General features: G+C 45.0%; 1 protein-coding gene across 1 annotated transcript in view; it reads left to right on the forward strand.

The window, feature by feature from the left end:
• Nucleotides 1-7646: 7646 nt before the first annotated feature.
• PAN3 (poly(A) specific ribonuclease subunit PAN3) overlaps nucleotides 7647-25778 on the forward strand; it is a 36105-nt gene continuing 17973 nt past the window's right edge. Inside the window, exons 1-5 of the mRNA XM_075265951.1 lie at nucleotides 7647-8142; nucleotides 14133-14254; nucleotides 16378-16444; nucleotides 19079-19149; nucleotides 22071-22221. Coding sequence (XP_075122052.1) covers nucleotides 7857-8142; nucleotides 14133-14254; nucleotides 16378-16444; nucleotides 19079-19149; nucleotides 22071-22221 — 697 coding nt within the window. The 5' untranslated portion in view covers nucleotides 7647-7856. The remainder of the gene's footprint in view (nucleotides 8143-14132; nucleotides 14255-16377; nucleotides 16445-19078; nucleotides 19150-22070; nucleotides 22222-25778) is intronic.

Here is a 25778-nt window from a genome sequence, read left to right on the forward strand (position 1 = left end):
TTGGCCAGGTTCGGTGTCGCCGAGCTGGGGGTAACGGCTGGTGGCAAAAACTATACTATCTGGTCATACTTAGGCTGTATTCACACAGAGTAACGCCAGGCGTTTTTTGTGTGCTTTTTGCACATAGCGCCGCGTTAACGCGGCGCTATTTTGCGGTGGCGTTGACCGGCGTTAACGTGGTGTATATGCGGCGTTACGCGGCGCTATGTGCAAAAAACACACAAAAAATGCCCGGCGTTACTCTGTGTGAATACAGCCTTATAGTTGGGGCGCCAGGCCAGTTTACTTGTTAGCTACTTGTTGGGCCTCCGCTCGGGTTCTTCGTGTTAATACAGGTTTTACTGTTTTTATACTTGGTTCTGGTTATTACAGTTTTATTCTATGTATGTTTTGTAAATAAACTGGTTGCTGTGGCCAAAATTATCCAAAGTATACAGTCTCAGTGTTTTGTGTGGGTTAGACAGGGTCACGCAGCGGGGGAGGTTGATGGTGGGGAGGGGGTGGAGCTATCGGGTTATCTCGATAGAATAATGGGGTCGCAGGTGGAGTTAACAGGATGGTTTTAAGGTGGGTATGGGCTTCAAATCTTCAAGCACCAGTCTACAATACCACAGTCACGGCTAACTACATTTTACACGTGTAAAATGTACAGAATACACGGAGCGTAAACTCGGTGTGAAGGGGCCCTAACACAGGGAGCAATCTGTGGAAGCCGAGGCCTTAAAGTGTGATGTATGAGAGAGGGGGCAAAGGAAGTAACCTGTAAGATTGATGTCAGCATGGTTAGACAGCTACATAACAAATAGGGGCCGGGGAAGCAGTCTGTGAAAAGATGGGGGTATGGAGCAGTCTAAGAGATGGTGCCTGGAATGCCTTTGTGTAAGTGCGGAAACATGGAGAGCAGTCTGAGTGAGAAGAGGGATGTTTGACCATTCTGGTACAGGGACAAATGGGAAGTAACCCATTAGAAACCAGGTATGCAACATTAACCCTCTCTGCCTGAAACCATCAGGGATGCTGACGACATTGACCCTTTCTTTGCTGTAAGCCTATAGGCATACTGTCATTAACAAGCCTAGATCACCTGGGTTTCAGAGATTAATTTACTTCTGCCAGAGACCGCAGAGATGTTATCTATACTCCCATTAACTACACCAGTTAATTATGGCTAATTATTTGGCACTGTACACAAATATTTCTTGAGGCTGAGCCGATCTGCAGTAACCCCGAGAACAGGGCTGTGCTTCTGGCTCCTTTCTATGTGTTAGTCATGGTGCTGGCAGCTCCGGGTAGCAGCTGTTTATGGTGGTACCAGGTACTGGGCTCCCACCAATCCTAATGATAGGGCATCAACATCTGGAATCTGGAAAAATCCTTTAACCGATAATGTTTTGGCAGCATTTGAAAAAAAAACAAAAAACAGAATACTATTTATCTGCAACAATTCATTTGTAAGGCAAGGTTCACACTAGCGCTCGCTATACGTGCAGGGATTCTGTGTTAGTCATGGTGCAAGCAGGACTTTTCTCTCCACATTTTTCCAGGCGGAAACCTGGCGGACCCCATTATAGTCTATTAAGTCTTTCAAAGCGGGTTGGCGTTCCGTTTCTCGGTCCCCAAGCGGACCCGAAAAAGAGAAAGCTGAACGCTAGTGTGAACCTAGAGTAAGTACTGAAGTACTACACTGCCACTGATACAGTGAGAGATAAACTAATAAATGACCTGAATGATGGCATAATTTTTCCAAAAAGTAACGGTACATGCTTTACAACTCTTTTTCTGTGTTTCAAATAACTTCTAATGGTTTTGCACCTCATACAACACCAAAAGGTGGTGGGTAGAGATGAGCGAGTACTATTTGATCGAATACCTCGCTTCCATAGGAATGCGTGTAAGCGGCCAAACACCAAGGGGTTAAGTGCATCAAATATTCACTGCACTTAACCCCTTGGGTTCGGCCGCTTACACACATTCCTTTCGGAGCGAGGTATTCGATTGAATACTACTTGCTCATCTCTAATGGTGTGACTTAGCATGCTAAACTGTGAGCCAAAAATTGAGCCTAACTTTCAATCATTGCACCAAAATTTCATCTGAAACTAAGCCAACGAATAAGTGGTATAAAGTTAGATTAGACAATGTAAAAGTGCACCAGATTTGTAATCAGCATTAGGCCTGGTTCACATCGGTGCATGGGTTTCTGTTTGGGAATCCGCTTGGGGACCCCCCAGAATGGAAACCTAATCCGCATAAAAAAGAAGTTACCTAAGGAATAGACTATAATGGGGTACGTTTGGATTCTGCACGAAAAATGCAGAGAGAAAAGCACTGCTTGCAGGACTTTTCTCTCCATATTTGTCATGCGGAGAGGGGAATGGAATGGCCGAACGCAGATGTGAACCAGGCCCAAGTTGTTTCAAGACATAGGTATATGTTTTTTTACTGGTACACAAAATGAACCGTGCATATGGCCTAGGGTTCGATCGAACCCTTGTTAAGAACCACTGGTCTAGACTGTTAAAGAGGCACAGGCAATTCTATATACTGCTGGAAAGCCGACAGTGTGCTGAATTCAGCGCACTAACAGCTTTCCCGTTCTGTGCCCTGGGTAAAGCGCTATCGGTCCCGGTACCGTAGCTCTTTACAGTCAGAAGGGCATTCCTGACAGTCAGTCAGGAACGTCCTTCTCCACAGCAGCGCCTATCGTGCTGTACAGTGTGAGCTGGGAGGAACGCCCCCCTATAGCGCTTTACCCGGGGCACAGATTGGGAAAGCCGATAGTGCGCTGAATTCAGTGCATTGTCGGCTTTCCAGCAGTATATAGAACTGCCTGTGCACCAGACCATGAAAGGTCCTCTTTAAACAGTTTTAGTTTAGAAGCCCCAATGTGTTCACATCTACATCAGAGTTCAGAGATTCATCACTCTGCATACTATAGCATTGCACAGTTGGGTCCATTGAATGCCACTGATATGTATTACAGTATGGACCAGGCTATGTATTGTGCACTGGTGAACAGAGCGTTACCATAGTACTGTGCTGTGTAAAGCACTACAGAAGTGGATGACACTAACCAGGCCGAGAGTGGCTATCTGCCCTATACAAGTATGCTACTAGTCCTATCCTACTAAACTAATATAATAATATATATTTAATTTAATATATATTTATTTATTTATGTGAAAGTTTGTATGTTTGTTCCTCAATCACACAAAAACCGCTGAACGGATTTGAATGAAATTTGACACATACAGTCCTATGAAAAAGTTTGGGCCCCCCTATTAATCTTAATCATTTTTAGTTCTAAATATTTTGGTGTTTGCCATTTCAGTTTGATATATCTAATAACTGATGGACACAGTAATATTTCAGGATTGAAATGAGGTTTATTGTACTAACAGAAAATGTGCAATATGCATTAAACCGAAATTTGACCGGTGCAAAAGTATGGGCACCTCAACAGAAAAGTGACATTAATATTTAGTACATCCTCCTTTTGCCTCTAGTCGCTTCCTGTAGTTTTTAATCAGTTCCTGGATCCTGGATGAAGGTATATTGAACCATTCCTCTTTACAAAACAATTCAGGTTCAGTTAAGTTAGATGGTCGCCGAACATGGACAGCCCGCTCTCAAATGATCTGAAAACAAAGATTGTTCAACACAGTTGTTCAGGGGAAGGATACAAAACGTTGTCTCAGAGATTTAACCTTGCGCATCTGTACAAAGTACCACACGGGGGAGGATTAGATACGCACATCTGCACACAGTTAAACATGCTGGAGGATTAGATACGCATGTCTTCACACAGTACCACATGCCGTAGGATTAGATACGCACGTCTGCACACATCTCCACATGCAAAAGGATTAGATACACGCGCCTGCACACAGTTGTACACGCGTATGCACACAGTTTCACACGCCTTAGGATTAGATACGCGCCTCTTCACTCAATACCACACAGTGGAGGATTAGATACGTGCGTCTGCACACAGTACCACACGACCGAGGATTCGATATGCGCGTCTGCACACAGTTCCACACGCTGAAGGATTAGATACGTGTGTCTGCACAAAGTACCACATGGGAGAGGATTAGATACGCGCCTCTTCACACAATAACACACAGGGAAGGATTAGATACGCACATCTGCATAGAGTTCAACACACCGGAGGATTAGATATGCATGTCTTTACATAGTACCACCGCCAGAGGATTAGATACGCGCATCTACACACAATACTACATGGAGGATTAGATACACGCATCTGCACACAGTACCACACACCACAGGATTGGATACGCACATCTGTACACAGTTCCACATGCCAGAGGATTAGAAACACACATCTGCACACAGTACCACATGCCGTAGTATTAGATACGCAAGTCTGCACACAGTACCACACGCCGGGGGATTGGATACATGCATCTGTACGCAGCACCACATGGCAGAGAATTGGGTATGCGCATCTGCACAAAATTCCACACACCGGAGGATTAGATACACGCCACTGCACACAATACCACACGGAGGAGGATTAGATAAATGCCTCTGCACACAGTACCACACACTGGAAGATTAGATATGCGTATCTTCAAACAGTACCACACGCCGGAGGATTAGATAGGTGCGTTTACATACAGTACTACATAGGAGAAGATTAGATACGCACATCTGCACACAGTTCCACACACAAGAGGATTAGATACGCGCCTCTTCACACAATACCACACAGGGAGGATTAGATACGTGCCTCTGCACACAGTACTATACACTGGAGGATTAGACAGATGGCTCTGCACAGAGTACCACACATTAGAGTTTAACCAGCCATTTTTCTTCACTGCTGTATGTCAGCTTTAAAGAAGCAGGGCACTGTGGATGACACTGTTACACAAGGTCACATACACACAGCTTTACTCCAGGTATCCATAACAACTGATCACAGGTTTTTTACTGATATCCAAAATGAGATACACATGATCACGTGACGCTTATGGACACACACTAACAACATACAAAATACACCAGTGCAAAATTGGACAATTCTTATAGGGCCACTACACAAACAAAAAATGTAATAAATCCATGCGAAGCCGGGTCCTCCTGCTAGTTTATTATAATTCACACCAGTTTTCTATTAGTTATAATGGAAATCTATACCAGTTCCACATGTAATGTGGCAATGATAAAAAAAACAAACATAAAAATATCATGGATACCAGACACGGTGCCCCACTTGGAATTCTACCTCTAGAAGAGCAGCTCTTGCTCTAGCAGTCTTGAGCATCCATGTATTATATGTATAACCATTTATCTGAAGGTTCACATTTGCTTGGAGACTACGATGAGATTCCACCAGTGCAGGGAAAAGTCCTACAAGGAAGACTTTTCTCTCCACCAGCTTTCAATATAAAACCAGCGGAAACACAATGGTCACCCAGTACACTCCACTATAGTCCATGAGGTCTACGGGTATCCGTTTTATAAGCAGATAGGCTCTACGTCTTTCGTGTCCCTGTACAGACCTGAACGACGGAGAGCCGAACGCTAGTGTGAACCAAGCACCATACTGTATTTCAGGTAAAGGGAACATATGGCTAGGCAAAGATTTTCTTGGCATCAGCTGTTTGGCTGAGTGTGCCAGCATCCATACCAACTAAAAGGAGTGACGTTTATGGAGTTATAGAGAATCTGTCATCTTTATAGAATAGATAAAGGGGTTGTCCAGGAACTATAGAGGGGCCTAAGGCAATTATAACATAAGAAAAAATACTCAGCTTTCCCAGCACTCTATTGTCTGCTGCCACAAGCGGTCCCTGCACCCCACCTAAGTGGCCTCAGTGGTAGCTGAAGCAGGATTAGTGACGTATGTGAGTGACGTAATATTTTTTTTTTAAGTTACATTTGCCCCTGGGCCCATCCATACTTTGTCCAATTCCTAGACAACCCCTTTAACATCTGTAAGATTCTTATGGCATTGTGCTTCAGTGTCCAGGAAGTGTACGAAAAAGTGAAAATTTGCCTGAACAGGAAGAGGTTAGTGTGACATCCATTGCACAGGTCACACACTCTCATATTTATGTCATGCTGTGTAGAATAGTTGCAAAATAATAATACATTTAACCCCCAAGTCACCAAAAGTGAATGCACAGGGGCCTAGTAGGTCAGGGGGCGGTATTGCCCTAAGCTAATGAACTCCATGGCTAATGATTACTGTTGGATTATTAGAGAGGTGGTGGCTCTAAGCTGAAATACTGGAAAATAAGGGACCCAAAACTGTTCTTGTCTGCTCCTGGACTTAGGTGACCACCGCAGAGAATCACTGGCCTCACATGTTGAGCAGCGGTGATTTATTTGCAGTGATATTACTGCTATAGAACGTGACTGCGGATAAAAAGTGACACCTGATGGAACCTATTATAGTCAATGGGATCACTCGGAATCTGTTTCATTGTATAATATGTTCTTGTGTTTCTATTACAGACCAGAAGAATAAATACATAAGGAGCTGTGGGTGATTCAGTGTCTCAAGACACCCCATTATAATGTAGTCTGTGGCCACAATAAAGATGCTCTATATTTACCTACAGATGAGTCTCATTGGACTAACTTCTGGTGCTCCCGGCCCCTGCGCAGATCTTCATTGAGTCCAGGGATGTACACCCCAGCCCAAGGTACATCTCTGAAGACGAGATGTACTCCTCTGACGTCACTGAAGAACTGCGCTGGCCTGGGGAGTAAAGCTGATAGGGAAATATAAAGCTGTTTTATTTTTAATGTAGCCATGGGTTGCCTTGTAACAGGGTGATTTGGGACACTAAACCCCTATCCCATAAGAACCTGTGGGTTAGTCTTACCGCCCTCATAGGAGTTCCATCCATGGAGAACAGTTCATTACTGTATCGGACCGTTGGAGTATTCACTGCATTACTGACTATGACACAGTGACTCCTATGCACATGGCTAGGCTCAAATACGCGCCAATTTACACGGATGAAACTTGGTCGTGTTCAAGGGAAACGTATGGCCAATCCTTAGGATAGACCATATATATCTCATCGTGGGCTCCGCTCCGTATAGCTATATGCGGCTGCGTCCATCACCCATACTATACAGAACACGGGGCAGTTGGCTCTGGACACTGATATGGCAGCTCAGCTCTTGTTGAAGTCATTGGGAGTTGAGCTGCACTACCAGAGGCACGCCACCACACCAGGGGTGGCGCTATGTGGCCTGCCCCATATTGTAGTATGGACACAGAAAGCGGCCCTGTACAGCTGATCCATGTATTGACCACCTGTTATTCCCCACTGATTCTTATGTATAGTTCTGGATTCTGGACAATCCCTTTAAATGACACGGACGTCACCAATGATTCATAAATAAAAACCGTAGCCCATTCAAAAAGCTGCAGTTTAACAGCTCCGTGTAAACAGTGCTCAGCTCCAGCACAGAGCCCGGGCACAGTACACAGAGCCCGGGCACAGTACACAGAGCCCGGGCACAGTACACAGAGCCCGGGCACAGCACACACGGCCCCGCTGCAGCACATAAATGGCGCACGGCCGTGCAGCGCCTCTAGTAGGCAGGAGGCCGCAGCTCCCAGCGTGCACCGCGCCGCGCATGCCTAGAAAGCAGACAGCTCAGGAAGAGGAAAATAGGAAAACAGCGGAGAGAAAAACAAGAGCGGAGGGGGCGGGGAGGTCTCGGTATCCGCCACAGACTCCTGCTCCTCCGGTCACCGGCGACCCCAGCACTACCCGCCCGTTTTCGCGCTGCGGGAACCTCCCCCCGGTATTTCCCTCCATGGTGGCGCCCAACGCCGCGAGACGAACAGCTGTACCGCGGTCATGAACAGTGGACTGCCCCCGACCCCCGCGGCGGTGGTGGCGGCTCCCGGGGCGCCCCAGCTGACTCCTATGGGGGGGCCCGGGGTGAAGCTGAAGTTCTGCCGATACTACGCCAAGGATAAGACGTGCTTCTACGGGGACGAGTGCCAGTTCCTGCACGAAGAGCCGCTGGGCATCCATGGCAATAGCCTGGCGGGGTATCCGCAGCCCGTGCTGCCCGGGCCTGCTGTCACTCCGGTCGGGAAGAAGGTGGAGCTGGGCGGACTGGACGGACAGAGGCTGACCAGTGAGTACCGTGAGGCCTAGTGCTGCCTGAGGCCTGCCTGCTTACGTAACACTCAGGAAGAGGCATGCTGGGAGCTGTAGTGCCTCACTATGGAGGTCTCCTAATAGCAGCACCTGTGTCAGTGACAGCCAGCATGGCCGCCATCACGCCCCCTCAGGAGTTGTCACTGTGACTGTGTCCCTCCGCTCTCAGATCATTTACCTTTCAGGGATGTGGGAAAGCTGGGTGACGGTCACTGCGGGGGGCCACTTACATCGCTTAGTATCAGGGGTCAGTGTCTGACAGCTGGGACCCTGTGATCTGGAGATTCGGGGAGTATCTATGTGCATGCTCGGCCGTGACTAGAGCCATGGTCACTCAGCCATGACCCCCAGCGTTCAGACCCTTCTCATGGAGGGATAAGAGTTATTGGACAAACCCTTTGAGGCTTTCTTCACGTTGCCATAGGTTTAACTTCTGCGGCTAGAGCAGTGTTCAGACTTCGCATTGCAAAGGATGAAAACTGTTGCAGAATCTGCAGTAATGGACGTTCTGAGGGTTTCAGACCTGCAGCACAAAACTCTTTGCATTGCAGGTTTTTTCACAGCATAGGGATCGGATTTGTTGAAAACGTGTCCACTTTAGTCCTGGTTCACCTCTGCATTCGGTATTCTGTACGGGGAGTCTGCTTGGGGTCCCCCCCAAACGGAATACCGAACGCATTAAAAAGTGGTGAGCAATGAAAGTACACGACCCCGTAGACTATAATGGGGTCCGTGAGTTTTCTGCGCGGTCTCCACATGAATTATGCGGAGACAAAAGTGCTGCTTGAAGTATTTTTCTCTCCACATGACTCGTGTGGAACACACACGGACCCCATTATAGTCTATGGGGTTGTGTATTAGACTTTGATTGCTCACCGCTTTGTAATGCGTTTGGTATTCCGTTCAGGGATCCCCAAGTGGACTCCTTGAACAGAATACCAAACGTAGATGTGAACCAGGCCTTACTGCTGCTGTAACTCCGAGCAGGTTACACTGGGTTCTCCTGCCTGCTGGGTGTCCGTCTTGCACAGATGCGTCAGATATCACAGCACAAAAGTTCTGCAAACCCAACTCTTTCTGTCGAAGGTCATAGTTATAGCGGAAGACGTCCCTCGGCTCTTGTTTGTGACCTTTTTTCTCTGTCGGACCAGAAGAATGGAAACCTGGTACAGTTGTGTTGTGCAATTTGCGAAAATTTGCTGCTCATTCATTTCCACACAATGGAAAACTAATGGCGACCAAAAATCACATGGTCTCCCTGCAACTCTCAGTCACACTTTGACTCAGGGTGGCACGAAAAGATTCAGCAGTGCTTGCTGTTGGATACCCTGTTGCGATTTACAGCAGCGGTGAACGGAACGTGACGCCAACAAATCCCATCAACACTATAGAAAAGAGAATATACGTGGTCAGTGTACACTTGGGCTACGTTCACATCTACGTCAGAGTCCGTTTGACGTTTCACATGAAAAAAAGTCCTGCAAACTCAGCTGGTCCCCGCCGCTCAGCCACACATTGTCTCGTAGTGATTCTAGTACAGGACAGTATATTGCTGAGCGCCGGGGACTCCTAGCCTCATACGTGACTATTCTAGTAGAAGTCTCTGCTCAGGCAGGTACATTCAGCTCACACACGGGCCGAGTGTCACATGTGAATGTGGGATATTCAGAAGATACAGGGCTTGTTTGCAAGATCCTAAATGCCTGAGGTAAACTAACCTTGGGGTGCATTTACATGTTCAGGTTTTGCATGCAGTATTTGAAGCCAGAGTCTAGGGTGGACTGAATAGAGAGAAGTAGCGCCTGTGCCTTAAACTTTCTCTCCCATTATGACCCACCCCTAGTTTTGGCTTCAAAAACTGCATGTAAAAACCTGAGTGGCTAAGGGTAAGTTCACACTGTTTTTTTTTGGTCAGGGTGTGAGGCCGTATCTGTCTCAAAATCCTGACCAAAAAGACTGCTCCTGTTGAAATCAATGGTAGCCGCGCAGGTGTTTTTCCTGGGAGCCGTTTCTTCCAGCTCCCGGAAAAAAAGTGAGATGCTCATTCTCTCAGGGGGATTCGCCTCACAATTCGGCCTGAAGACCCTCCCTCCTCTGGACTAGTCTCATTCATTGGACCTAATCCGGTGCAGAGTGCGTGGCTGGATGTTGGTGCAGTGCACCGGCTTTGTCGCGGCTACCTGGTTTTTGGATCGGAACCTGAGGCGGCCTCCATCTCCGGTTCCAATCCAAAAAAACCCTGTGTGAATTTACCCTAAAGCCAGCCTTATGCAGTGGTGAGGGCATACCCCTGACTTTTACACTGAGCTTGTTGGGGGCCTGATGGTTACAATGGTGAATCCAGACCATCTGCAGGTACGGTGGCCTATATGGGACAGGAGCTGGTCCAGTTTTTACCTGCAGACTTAGATCTGTAATTTTGCAGGTTATGGTTGGCCGATCGTTCTCCCTGTAAGCCCACACCTTCTAGTCACACTCTATCTGGTTTCTCTGGGATCTCTAAGGAATGTCCATGTCCTACTGGTATACACAAAGTGTTTGTCGCCTATATCTGTCAGCAGTCCTGCCCCCTTCCCCCAGGCTGGAGAGGAGTAGGAGATAAGCAGCAGGCCGACATCTGTGAATGTGCAGATAGGTTGAAATCCAGCTTGTCCTACATGCTTCTACTCTTGAGAAACCTAAACATTGGTCAGAAGTCCCTTGGTAGTGGCAAAAGCTAAATGGGTGTCAGTGGTATATATCAGGGGTAGGGAACCTTCAGCTTTCCAGCTGTTGCGAAACTACAACTCCCAGCATGCTTACTTGCTCTGCTGTTCATGGAAGTGACTGGAGCATGCTGGGAGTTGTAGTTTCACAGCAGCTGGAGAGCCGAAGGTTCCCTGCCCCTGTTATATATGGTATTCTACCTCCGGTGTTTGCCAAAATGGATCCTTCACCTGCTCCTCTGCCTGGTGAGGTGTTCCTGTACGCTGCATGCCTGGGTGACTGTTCTCTACATTTAAAAAATAAAAATTTCTTAACTTTTAGGGCTCCGGGACCAATTTTGGCCACAGTAGAAAAAGTCACCCGGTTCCTAAATATAACGACTTCTAATTCTATTCAGCGATTGGTAATATGGTATATTAAGATACATAGTCCGTCATCTATTTACATTCATAGGAGTTTAGTCGCTAGGAAGCTTAAAATGTAGAAAAGTTATTTAAAAATCTAAAATGCAAGGAACTGACCAAAACAGCGGCCTTGTCAATGTAAAAATGACATTGTTATTGCTCAGTACAACAATACCAGGACTATGACAGTATGGGGGATTTATCTGGAGAGTCAATGTGGTAATGGGGGGGGAAAAAAAGAATCACTGCATCCTGCGTTTTTTGGGGGGTTTTTTTGGACTTTTTTTTTTTTTTTTTTTTTTTTTTTTTTCCCCCCTCCTCGCACACAGTGAATAAATTTATTCTATACCCATAATGGTACCAATAACGCACAACGAAAAAATAAAAAAAAATCCAGCTCTTTTTGTATTTTAAGGATTTATTGACACGGAGGAAAATGGTGAGGAAATTGGTGTGGAATTTCAGCGCTGAAACACCCCCCCCCCCAAAAAAAAAAAAAAAAAACCGCCTCCCATTGACATCAAAATCCTCCCACCGTGTGAACGAGCCCTAATAGTCACCACTCCACTGATTCTAGCATGGTTCAATTTTTTTGTCTAGCTGGTTACCAATCGGACAAGGAGGCGTGGTCAGAGCTCAAATAACACCCCAGTGTTTTTCCTGCCTGACTCCGCCCACCTGACAGTATATCATGTACCAAAGATAACGGCACTTATTGCTCTGGAATGGTGGGGGCGAGAGGAAAAAAAAAATCAACTGTGCCAGAATCTGTAGATTGGATCTATTAAAGAAGGAGAGTGCTTTAGTTGGTGTAGGTGGTGAAAGGCCCTCCTTAAGGTGTTATGACGCTTGTCCTTGCACCATCTTAACCTCCATGTGCATTAGAAGATTGTGTGTCCTGAGGATTTATCTCATATTGTAAAATTCCTGAATGTTTTTCTATAGCCCATACTTATACATTGGGATTTTTCTACAATGGAGACTGCTTTTGTTGTTCTTGTTGCCTTAACAGCACAGCGGACGTTGTAGGGATACAATGACCGTGTTCTTCAGATTGTATGTCTCTGGGCCGTGTAGTCTGACCTGTCACTATGGCTTTCTATATAGTTAAGAGGAAGTTGGAGGGGGGTCGGTTCCTCTGGGGGTTCAATACCTGAGACCCTCTTAGACAAACTGCTTCATAAAATGGTGACTTCTTTCATTCTTCATTTAGATATTGCACCATATTAAACCCCCATGCCTCCACCAGGGTCCATTCTTGTATATAATATCCCACATGCATTGAGTGAGAGATATTGAACTCCGTTTTGCTGAAATCTACTTTGGATTAATTTGCGCAGATTTATCAAATGTCCCATAATGACCTCGGTGCATCTAGCGTCTGTGCACTTGGTCATTGTAGGGTCATAGGTACTCAATGTGCTGCCATAAAGTGCCTCTTATTCAGGCCATATTATGGAATTATGATCTGTCCTGTGTCCTAACATGCTTTTAGAAGTATTAGATTAAGGTTCCAGGCTACTTGGCCATAATAGGCCTGCAAGTCCTGCTGACAAGAATTTGGAACCTTTAGGGTAAGTTCAGACACATTTTCTTTGGTCTGGAACCTGAGGCAGAGGCCGCCTCAGGTTCTGGACCAAAAGCCAGGTAGCCGCGACTGAAAGTCAGTGCACTGCACTGGCATCGACCTGCACACTCTGCTCTGGATTAGGCGCAATGAATGGGCCTAGTCCAGAGGAGGGAGTGTCTTCAGGCCAAATCGCGAGGTGAATCCACTTGAAGAATGAGCATGTTGCTGCTTTTTTCCAGGAGCCGGAAGAAATGTCTCCCAGAAAAAAGACCTGAGCGTCTCCCTTTGATTTCAATGGGAGCCATCTTTTGGTCAGGGTTTTGAGGCGGATACGGCCTAAAAATCCTGACCAAAAAACTCTGTATGAACATACTTTTAGAGCCGGTTCACACGATGGGACTTGGTGCTGATTTAGAGTCAGATTCGACATTCGTGCCAAATTGAGTCTTGCACCGGCCTCCCGTCGTTGTGCTGATCGTGCTCATTCACGTGAGCCTTGGAGAGATGAAAGAAGACTTTGAGGTACAAGTAGACTTCAAATTTCTGTTGTTTCCAATGTGTGAACATGCCTTAGGACCTCCTGCACTTCACCCTGGTGGATCCTGTCTGACTTTCTACACTGGTTTGTGCCATAAATAGGACCGGCTTCATGATTTGCGTTATTGGAATACAGCACTGACACGTGGCTGCAAAAGCTGGGCTTAGCGGTCTGTATACACGTGCGGGATTCTGTAACGGAATCTGCACCAAATCCTCATTATTCCATCTCCCACTTAGTATGTGATGTGTCTGGAACCCTATGAAATATTCCTATATGATAAATGGCGTGCTACCGATCTCCATGTTGGCCTTATGTAGGTTAGACCCATTGAGCAGGACGCTCCTCTTTCCTGATCTGCGGTCCATCATGCTGCAGCAGACATCAGTTTCACCCTCTCGATTTCTCCTGCACATAGTCAAGTAAATACTTGTCGGATGCAAATCTGACACGTGTGAACATGCCCTTATACTCTGCATCCTCGGAAGTCTCAGATGTTAGACCTGATTGTATGTGTGACAGGAATCCTAGCACAAAACCAAATGCGTTTACATTATAATGTGTCTATGGCGGATGTGACACTACAGCTTTTTGTAAGTACCGTATGTGTAAGATGACTTGTTGTTCAGGGTAATGGTTAGGTTTCTGTTTTCTCTCTCTGCCCTTCATGGAATAAAGCACCATGGAATTAATGGTGCTATATAAATAAATAATAATAATAATTTTTTCATTTTTTGTCTCTTCTGCAGTTCCTGGAATAGATGGAGGAGCTTTACCAGACTCCAGTCTTACAGATTCTTACTTCAGTACCAGCTTTATCGGGATGAACGGCTTTGGAAGCCCCGCAGAGGCAAACTACCCTAGGATGCAGGTAACTGGGGTTCACTGTACATAATAAAGGGGGGGGGGGGACATGGCTGCCATATTCTAGAAATGGCACCATTGTCTTCTACTGCGTCTCTTCTCCATTGAAGTAAATAAGGCTGAGCTGCAAACCCACTTACATTGGGGCCAAGTGCCTAGTTCTGTGGCTGATAAGAGATCAGCTTGTTCTACCCGTGGAGTCTGCAATGGATTCAGTATCTTCCTGCCATTGAAAACAATGGGAGGCAGTCTCCAAATGGAGTTCGGAGCCGATTTTGAGTCCATCTCAAAATTAGTGTCAAATTGCTGCGAGTGATCTTAAGCCTTCTTTCACACAGCAATATTCTGGTCAAAATATTGATTTGTACAAATCTTTCCCTTATAGCTTTTCACTGTAAGTTCTGACCAAGTTACACAAATTCACACAATAAGGCCTCATGCATAGGACCGTATGCGGGTCTGTAAAAATGGGGCACACATAACACCCTGTCAGACTCCAGGAGATGTCTGTGATGCATCTAGCTCAGATCATTACACTGACAGTCTAAGTAGGCCCTAAAGACCCTATGAGGAATCCAGACAGAAAAAGCCATCCTGAACCTAGTCAGGTGACTGGGATTCCTTGTATCCTAGTGATCTGTAAGGCCTGCTTCACATCTGTGCATGGGTTTCCGTTCGGGAAGTCTGCCTGGGTACCCCCCGACCGTAAACCTAATCCGCATTAAAAAAGTAGTTACCGTTGGAAACCCACGGACCCTATAGAATGGGGTCTGTGTTGTTTCCACATGAAAAATGTGGAGAGAAAAGTGCTGCTTGCCGCATTTTTCACGCGGAGAGGGCCTGGATGCAGATGTGGACTGGGGCTAAGGAGTCCTCGCCTCCTCACAGCTCTGTCTGTACTGTATACATTACAGGCTGGCGAAGCAGCAGGGTATCATGTGTCACTATGATGCAAGGAGTCAATGTGTGCCTGGGGCCTAAAGGGAGTCAGTCAGCAGGAAACTTGCTCAAACCAGCCACAGTGCATTGTAGGGGACTCTATGCTGAGCACCAGCATACCTTTATAGTCCAGTATATGCACAATTTCTTTGGTAAAATCCATTGTAATAAATATTCATATAAGGGTTAAGTGCAATGGGGGTGTGCCAGACCCTCAAACAGGCGCTGACATGCCTCATTTTGCATATAGTGCTTATACTCTTAAATACCTAAAGGTCTGATGGTGCTCTGCATGATGTCCCTTTATATAATACACTGTGGCTGGTTTTGATATCAAGTTTCCTGGTTACAGATGGCTTTTAAAGGGGTCCTGTCATTGAATTCCCTTTTTTCTGACTAACACATAGGAATAGCCTTAAGAAAGGCTATTCTTCTCCTACCTTTAGATGTCTTCTCCGCACCGCCGTTTGGTAGAAATCCTGGTTTTCTTCCGTATTTTAAATGAATTCTCTTGCAGCACTGGGGATGGGCCCCAATGCTGCGAGAGAAATCTCCAGCAACGCCTCCATCTTCTTCTGGAACGGCCTCTCCCTGTGTCTTCTTCCGTCCTGGATTTCAATCTTCTAGGCCTCAGCCAGAGCTGACTGCGCATGCTAGTGGCCACAAGAAAATGGTCGCCTACTCAGTAAGCTATGTAAGTGGCCATTTTCTTGTGGCCGTTTACACAGTTTATTTAGTAATCGGCCATTTTTCTTGAGTGCTGTCGACCGCCCCCGGTGCTGCGGCAGAACTCATTTGTATACCGAAGAAAACTGGGATTTCTACCGAATGGCGGCGCAGAGAAGGCCTTTAAAGGTAGGAGAAGAGTAGCCTTTCTTAAGGCTATTCTTACGTGTTAGTCAGAAAAAAAGGGTATTCAATGATAGGATCCCTTTAAATGAAAACTATCCAAAAGCAATAGGATCTCTCTTGTCAGAGGTTTTCCAGTCTTAGGGCTGTTTGCAGGGAGTTACAACGGCCTATAACCCCCAGGCTGTGTTAGTCTGTGTTGACTTGCATACTAAAACCACCTTGTACAGTGTTATGTGCCACTCTAACCTTTTATATGATGGGTAAGGGATCCTATTATTATATGTGTATTATACTTCTGCATTTCTGTCATCTTTACGCGTCATATCTATCCTTTTACAGCGAATGACAAACAGCAGCAGTTCACCAAGCCTTCTGAATGACAGTGCCAAGCCCTATACAGGCCATGGTAAGAGCAGTGCTCTCTGATTGAACACGTAGTGCACATGTCCTCCGCAACACCAAAGCGTGTGTGTGGTAAATGGCCACTGACCTTTCAATAAACTCTGCCTAAAATTATAGCAGAAGGCAATATAAGAAACGTTGTCCTATATCTTCTGGGGAAGATATATCTACTTGGGCTATATCCTCCCTCCTGCTAAACTGACTTGCACCCGGAGATCTCTGCTGTATCAGTCTTGACAGACTGCAGTTTATAGGACTCTGTGATATGACTTTGGAGGAGATGGAGACTGACTCTTTGGCTGATATTGAATAGGAAGTTTCTATCACAGCCCCAGCACTTTGAGAGCTGAATTGGTTATGGGGGGATGCGGATTTTTCTTTTCTTTTTTTTTTTTTGCTATAACTTCTTTTTAAGACTTGTAAAATAACTATTCTATGAGTATTACATATTGTAAAATGTTTGAAGGGAATTTTGCTACTGTAAAAAATAACCTCCTATTTGCAGTGTAGGGAATGAGTATCTGGTTGCTGCGGGCCAACTTGTGGCACCCTCCGTGATCAATGAATAGGGACTGCACATGGGATGGTGAAAAGCATGCATGGACACCAGGGCTGTGGATACGGGTTAAAGTCCACTAATGGGGGGGGGGGGAAACCCCCTACATGTATATTTAGTTCTAGAAAGTTTACGGGGTCCAAAAGACTCTGCGTGCACTGTTCAAACCTGTGGTCAGAGGTATACATGGCTGCTGTATGTGAGTACGCCTGTGTGTACATGAGGGATAACTGTAGGCTTTTTACACCTCTGCAAGTTTCATGTGTAAATGTCTGAGCTAGCGGGAGAAGGCAAGTTATCAGGCTCCCATACACTGTACACAGAGAAGAGAGTTTGCTCCCATATCTCTATGTAGCTCCAGCTCAAAAGCTGGAGGACAACCTATAGTATAATAGTGAGCCGTGAAGTGACTTTTTTTTTTTTTTTTTTTTTTTTTTTTATATGTAGATTGTGAGCCCCACATAGGGCTCACAATGTACATTTTTCCCTATCAGTATGTCTTTTTTTTTTTTTTTTTTTTTTTGGAATATGGGATGGAAATCCATGCAAACACGGGGAGAACATACAAACTCCTTGCAGATGGTTTTATGCCCTTGGCGGGATTTGAACACCAGGACTCCAGTGCTGCAAGGCTGCAGTGCTAACCACTGAGCCACCGTGTGGCCCCTTCCGTCAAGTGACTCTGTATGTGTCCTTCTTTCCATAGACTTCTATGGGGTGCCAGTATAGAACCGATTTGTGGTATGAGTGATCCATGCAGGAGGCAGAGAAGAGTCTGCTGTATTACAGGGTTTATCTCTGTTTGTAGTATTGATTTATGGAAACAAGTTACTCTTTAACTAGCAAGAGATTACTTTTTTTTTTTTTTTTTGCCTTCTTCTTATACCTGCTGCTGGCCTCTTAGGTGATCTCACACTAGCAAACAACCGCTCAAAATCATTTCTTGAAAACTTTGGCATAGGAAGGGCTAGTCTTAAATTTTCCCCAGTTTTGACAAAGGCCCGACTGGTGAGAGGTACGTCTGAGTGGAGCGGCTCCGGACCCTTAATAAAATTGGTGCATATTCTACCATGTTTCTCTGCAAATAAGAGAGGGTCTTCTGATGATTTTTGCTCTGATAGGGTTTCACACACAAATCTGCATCACTCCTGTCAAAGGCTTGTCATGGACAGGTCCTTTGTCATTGACCCCAACGTTCCACTGCAGCCAAGTGTAGCAGTTGGCTCCCCCTACTGACCGGAAGCAGCCACAATGCAGTGATGCCAGCGGGACTACCCGATCTGTGTGGGCGACCCCTGCACTACTGGTCGTCATCCCTTATTGTTGTGGAGAACTCTCACTAGTTCCATCTTGTACAGATGACTCCCTCAAAGTCTATTTTGGAGGTGTCTGCTCTTTTTTTGGGGAGGGTGTCTATTTTTCTTGATGAAGGATTTGCTGTAACTGTTCTGCTGTATAGCTTACCTGGACTCTTAATTTCGGAGAAACACGGTATGTGCCAGTATGAAAGTCTATGCCAGCCAATCTTCTGATTGAGTTATAATAAATATGTTGGGCAAAGTTTAGAGATGAACAAGTAGTGTTCGATCGACTCGGTCGAATACCACGCGGTAAACGCAGTAAAAATTTGATTCCGCTCCCACCTTCCCAGGTGTTTTTTTTTTTTTTTACACCAATAACTGCAGGGGAGGTGGGACAGGAGCTAGGACAAAGTAGGCATTAAAAAAAAAAAACAGTATACAGTAGAGATGAGCGAGTAGTGAAATATTCAAAAATTCGATTCAAGTAGACTTCAATATTCGACTACTCGATCGAATACCACTCTCTCATCTCTAGCCAAGATGTCTACATCCTGGCCCACCCCACTCTCCGCCCTTCTCTGTCTTCCTTCTCAGAAATTTGTGAGAGGTGCAGAACACGGGATGTAACAATAGGACTTGTTCACACCTAACACCAGTGACAGAGAAATGACTCTTCTGGAGTGTGAACTGTAGCCATCTCTTAGGACAATCTTCCAGATGTGCTGACTGTATACTTAATTCATTGACAGATACTGCAATGTATTTTTGTATTCTCTTCTAGATCCTTTAGGCTCTCCGGCTTCCACTCTCTTCAATGACTTTGGTGGTCTCAGCATTTCTCAAAGACGAAAGGTAAGCAGCGCAGACATAGTGTACATCTGCGTTGTATTAATCTTCTAAGAAGAATCAACAAATGTGAGCCGAGTCGACTCGGTAACAACCAAACTAACCGGTTTATCAAGACCCTTAGGGGAGCGAGAGTGTACACACAGCACCTCACTTTACACAGCCTGCCTTGGCACTACTTCATGTTTGTAGCATTTGGGTTTCATTTATGCTGCAGGGCATTGACTTGCTATAGGTTCTCCCTTTAGATTTGATGCTACACTCGGTCACACGCTTGTCACCAAAGAGCCCTTAAACCAATAACGGGTGTCCTCTTTGGGGAGTTAACGAACACAGGACACCTATCACCTATCTACAAGTCTCAGTACTCTATTGGGGTGATGGAAACAGCAGAGATTGACAAGAGTGGCAGGACGCACGTGTGACCATCATGTCACTCAAACTACGTCTCAGTGCAGCCTTGGACTGAGTAGAAATATGACTTGGGGAAATCTGTTCTAGTGAGTGATGGGCCCCCTATATTCAGGCATAATATTCCCCGGCCAGTTGGTATGTGATAAATGTATTTTGAGGAAGAGAAGCCTTGATGGCCAGGGACATTGTGGGTTTGCTGAACTGAAATCACCTGCCACTAATCCGCTGTCAATGTAACTGTTAGGCCGGGTTCAGAGTGGGTATTTTGGACTGGAATTTGACGCGGAGGCCGCCTCAGGTTCCAATCCAAAATACGGCTAGCCGTGACTGGATGCCGGTAGAGTGCAACGGCATCCAGTTGCGGCACTCTGATCCGGATTAGGCCCAAATGAATGGACCTAGTCGGGAGAAGGGAGTGTCTTCAGGTGAATCCGCCTGAAGAATGAGCATGTCGCTTCTTTTTACTGGGAGCCGGAACAAATGACTCCTGGAAAAAAGACCTGGCCGGCTCCCATTGATTTCAATGGGAGCCGTTTTTTTTTTTTTTTTTTGGTCATGATTATGAGGTGGACACGGCCGCGAAATCCTGACAAAAACGCCCCATGTGAACTCTCTTAGCTAACCCGGTAGCCATGTAGTGGATTTAAGCAAATCCCAAGTACACAGTGCAGAAAAAAAACCTGCTGCACAAGGTGACTTGCACTGTGAGTGTTGAACATGCAACGTTTAGTTATTGCTGCATATTTTGGCTGTGGTTTTCAAGAGTTACAGTGCAAGGGTTCCAGCCGTTGGAGGAATCGTGGCACAAGCTGCAGCCATTCCCTGTAAGTTTTGTTCTTTTCTAGTTCTGATCCATTTTAACCCCTTAATGCTAAATCACGTACCTGTACGTCAGGGAATGTGGTTAGTTCCCGCATTCCCACGTGCATGTACGTGATGGAGATCGCACGGGCTCAGAAGCAGAACCAGCGATCCTCTCTGATCACTGGTTCTAGTGTGCTTACAGCACAAATGTAAAAAAGGGTTTTTTTAAAAAAAAAAAAAAAAATAGTGTGTAAAACAAACATAGTTACATTTCTTGTAAATCTGGAAAATCGCTGTTACACTTGTAAACCTTGTAACGTCCAAAATAAATTAAAATACAATCAAAAGATGATGCCGATATAAAGCAGAGATATGGTAGATAATATTTATTACTGTATTTGGGTGGTATAACTATCTGCCTGAAAAGCAGAGAATTTCACATTTTGAAAATTGCAATTTTTTCCAAATTTCCAGCAAATTTCCTATTTTTTTTAATAAGTAAATACAAAAATATTGATTAGTGTTTACCACTAACATGAAGTATAATGTGTTACGAGAAAACAATCTCAAAATCACTTGTGTAAATTAAAGCGTCTCAAAGTTATTGCTATTTAAAGTGACATGTCAATTTTGAAAAAATAGGCCTGGTCCTTAACATACTTTTGGGCTGTGTCCTTAAGGGGTTAAAATTCAAAATGCAATAAAATTTGATTACACTTAAAGTGTAATGGGCAAGTGCAGGTGTGAACCCAGCCCAAGGAAATGCCCTCAGACCCTGTTCTATCAGGGAATGCTAGGACACTCGATGTCTTTGGAAAGTTCCTCCTAGTTTTTATTTTTTGCTGCATTAAGTACAGGTGTATACTGTGTTCTTTTTTTGGGATAATCCACAGAATATTTAACATATATTTTTTTATTTTTTTTTTTTTTTTTTTTATTTCTCTGCACTTGGAAATCTGTGTCCGACCTTTAAGACCGTCCCTCCCTTTTCTTCAGTGCTGCTGCATATTATGTATAAACTTTAAATCTGAAGCACAAAAATTCTAGTAAAACAACAAAGCTGCTAACAAGTATAGGTATAGGAGGGCAGGGATTAAAAATCTAAAATCCATGTGTGAGGGGAGGCATACAGCACATATAAGCTGGTGCTCTACTGTAGTTTTATATCATTTATAAGGTTGTGTTCACATTACTGTTATGATGTCCATTGCTGTCACCCATCATAGGAATACAGCAATGGATATGAACTACAGCTCTCTCTGACTTCTGCAGGATCCTTGTTTCTTCTCTCAAACGTAACCTGGTTCTCCTCCTCCTGAGACCTTATGTAACGATAGTGTGAACCTAGCCTTACACTGTCAACTTGATCATACATTACCTATCCTGTAGGAAGGTGATAAATTGTTTGGAGAGGTATCATGTCTGGTAGAGGAGGGTCCCATCTTCTAGACCCACAACTCTTTCCACGATGGAGTGCCCCTATTGTCATCTCCCCCCCCCCCCCCCAGCCACATCCAGCTGGAGGGTGATGAGAATTGGTCACGTATATGTCTGTCTAGTCCTCTCTGTGGGAGTCAGCGTGTACCATCTCACCCAGCTTTCCAATTGTCTTGAATGGTAAACTACCTCAATATTGTGTTTCACAATGTTAAAAATCTGTATTGTGGGAGGCCAGGATTTCTAATGCAAGTATTTTATTTATTTTTTAGGCACCCAACCCCACTGCCAGCGAGTTTATCCCCAAAGGAGGATCCACTTCCCGGTTGAGTAATATGTCCCAGTCCAACATGTCTGCCTTCTCCCAAGCATTGTTCTCCCACCCATCCATGGCAGGTCCTGCTGCAGCTGGTCTAGCTCCAGGTAACTATTTCCATTATGTGATGGACAGTATAGACTCCGAGCTGGCTCATAGTGTGTAGTTGTTAATTCCTAGTTGTTTGGTTTCCCTTCTGTGTTTCCAGTAAGGTACCATGCACGTGACTATAGTCATGTGTGGGTCCATGAAAAACAGAATGGACGCTACATTGGGGGCATCCATGTGTTTTCCATGGGCTCCATCAATAGAATACATGAGACAGCTGCAAAAACTGTCAGGAGTAGGACCCATTATATGTATTTCGGCTTGGTCCTAGAAGTCCCCACATGTATATGACGGTGTGCATAGAAATGAAGAACATAAGATAATCCTTTAATAGTCCCACAATGGGGAAATTTCAGTGATACAGTTTTATAATGGTACAGTAGTATATAACAAGAGAGAAACACATACAAGCTCATGGCAGATAGAGAAATACTAGGAATCATAGCAACTAAAAAGAAAGAAACACAGACACACTGCAGGATCATTTAGTTCTCTGTGTGCGAAGTGATGTTAATAATACAGCCGACTGTGGTTGGAGGACACGAGGAGGGGTCACAGCATGTAGATAGAACAGGCAGAAACGAATGGGGCCATATGTTATCCATAACAATGAAGCGCATATGGTCCTGCTGTTCTCTGCATAGGGTCTAGCTGCTTTCTCACGCAGTGTGGTCTCGTGTTTCTAGAATTACATCCTGGTGACCTGTGCGCTTGCCACCATGCTTTAGCCTAAGATTTCCCTTATGCACATACTTTCTGCTAATAAGTAACCATACTGTGTTTTTGGCTGACCAGCGTCACCAATCCCTTATATAGGGCGGCTTAAGCGTATACGGTACGATAAAAGGAATATCTTGAGATTAGCCGCCCTGGACAGCGGTAAGTAGTGATCAGGGTGTAGGGCCTTTTACACTGGGTGATACTCTGCGGTGGCCACGGGTTGCTTAAAAATTGTCTGAAACATTGAAGCAACTTTGCAAATGGTGTTGATCTGATCGGCTCTTGTTTATAGCCTGTATGCAGATCAATGACTATATAGCTAGACTGTGTTGTGTGTTCAGACGTCACACTCGGTGGGTCACCTATATCACTTGGTTACACCATCACTTTATGATCAGGTGTACTATGTTATGTCCATATCAGTCCCTTCCTCTAGAGAAGCTGTATGGATAGTCTGGGTGTCGGAGCCCCACCACAGATCATATTATACCGATGACCTATCCTCAGGATAAGCCATTAGTACCTGGTTTTGTCTTTACGGTCAGTATATCCGGTATCTCAATAATATGTGCAGGGTGACAGAAGTGGCTCCTCTCTCTCGTCTATAGGTTATGTATGAAATTGCAGCTTAGCTTTGTTCTCTTGAATAGGACAATGCTATGACACACGACTCAAGCCATGGACACATTGGTGCTGTTTTTCACCACTCCTCTTCCATGTTGTCACCTCTAGTCTTGCTCCGTTGCGCACACCCTGGGTGTAAGGTCTCTAGTTCTGAACGGCTGAGTTGTAAATAAGTTGTTACCTTGGAAAATTCCGTCCCATCTTCTAGCGGTATCTACAGATCTCAAAATAGCGCTCTCTGCTTTAGAACATCTTGTTTTTGTGTCAGGTTTTATCTCCTCACTTCTCCTTTTTGGGCCTCCTCACGATAGTAGGAATCTGAAAGCGATTTCAGAAGTGAAAGTTGGACTTTTTCGGTGACCCCCATCTAGGCTGGAGGTTTGTAGAATCTTAGGGGAGTTTACTTCTTGTCTCTTCATATTTCAGCCGTGACATAATGTACGTATCCTATAGAAGCAGAAGCTTTGTATTCCCTAGAGTGAATGAGCCGCTAACATTTTTGTTACATAAGGTTGTTACTTGGTATCATCCACCCTGTCACATCGGTCCCTGTCTCTATTGAGGCTCACGATCTGTACATACAGCCATAAAATGGTAGAACAATCCTATTCTAAACCAGTGCTTCTCAACCTCTTTACGCAAATTCCCCTGTGTACCCACAAAGTATCGATCACTCCTAAATGTTAATAGAGGAAGGCTTGGGCCTTCATTAACAATCTTAACTGGCCCGTCAGTGCCCCCACATGTAATAGAATGACTCTCACACTTAGTGGAATGGTCCCACATGTAATATAAGGATCCCACATTGCCCCCAAGCTGATGTTTAAAGATGACCTTTCACCATCTGGGGTACGTGCGGTATAATACACTGCTAGAAAGCAGACAGTGCGCTGAATTCCGCGCCTTTCACATTCTGTGCTATCGGTGCCAGTGGTAAACAACATTCATTACTTCTCAACAGGATGGATTAAATTCGGAAAGCGTGGGCCCTCCAATTCAGACCCTGAAAATTTGGGAGATTAGTCACAAAAGAACTACTATTATATTCAGGTCTCTGCTCAGACCCTCAGAGTATAATTGGTGGAGGCCCCGGAGAAGGAAACCTACTCCCGCATACCCTTACACTTCTCTCTTTTCGGGCCTCACAAATGATGGTGAGTGCTATGTGTCTTTGTGTTTGGCAGATTCCACCTCAAAATCTGTTTGAAATTCTGAACAAAATCTGTCTCCTATAGTTTCCAATAGGAGGCAGTGATTGAATCAGGACACTGAAAAAATAAGTGTCCTGCCTGATGTTATTGCGGATTCCAGGGCCGATCAGCCACAAAGCCTGCGGCACGAGTCTCTCGGCTCATCATCCCCTATTCATTAGAACCTAATCGGTGTGTCAAAGCCATGGTGGGAATAAATCTGCCGTCTCGGGTTCCTCTTCATTTTCTGTCCTATGAATGGGCCCCCCTATATCTCCTTTATATTTCTCATTTCTTTTGAGGCCTTTCTTGGCAGGAGTTTAAAAGCAGCGAAACCTGCAACAAGAAATAATTCCAGATTTTCCTCAACTTGTGGCCTCAGCCTAAAATCTGCCTCATTGCCCCCGTGTGAACTAGCAAATATTCGCTTGAACATGCTTATAAAAATCGGAATAAGCTGTACAGATTTCTGTGCAGTAGCGGCGTATAGCCATTAGAGGTCACTAGAGCTCCATCTTGATTTGTTGCAGCCGTCTCTCACATAACTTTATTAGAAAGACTTGTATTTATTAGTCAGTTAAGTGTGTGTGCCTGCCGGTTGTATCTGTATTGGTTGCACTTGGTGCCCGCCTTGCCCCCACATCTGTTCTGGAATCCCCTGGGGCTATTGAGACCCTGCCATCTGCTGTGTACGTGACACAGTTTCTGTCTCTCCTAGAGCCGCACTTTCTGTTCTGTCTTTGATTGGCAGCGGTAAACATTTCATAGAAAGTTTCCATTCTTATATTATGTAATTTTTTAATTTGAGAGTTAGTAGTTTTGACTTGGCTCACCTTGACCCTGATGCCTTTCAGTATCTGAGAGCTTGAATTGGTTGCTTGCACATCTATTGCTAGCCCACCTGTAGTATTTATGGGATACCAAATCTGATGCCAGCCCTAATATAGTACAGGTGATCATGTGAGACCCTCAATAACATGGCATTCTGTTCTCTGAAGGGGTTCACCATCTCAGGCCACACA

Source organism: Leptodactylus fuscus, chromosome 2, assembly GCF_031893055.1.
Source record: "Leptodactylus fuscus isolate aLepFus1 chromosome 2, aLepFus1.hap2, whole genome shotgun sequence".
Taxonomy (NCBI): domain Eukaryota; kingdom Metazoa; phylum Chordata; class Amphibia; order Anura; family Leptodactylidae; genus Leptodactylus; species Leptodactylus fuscus.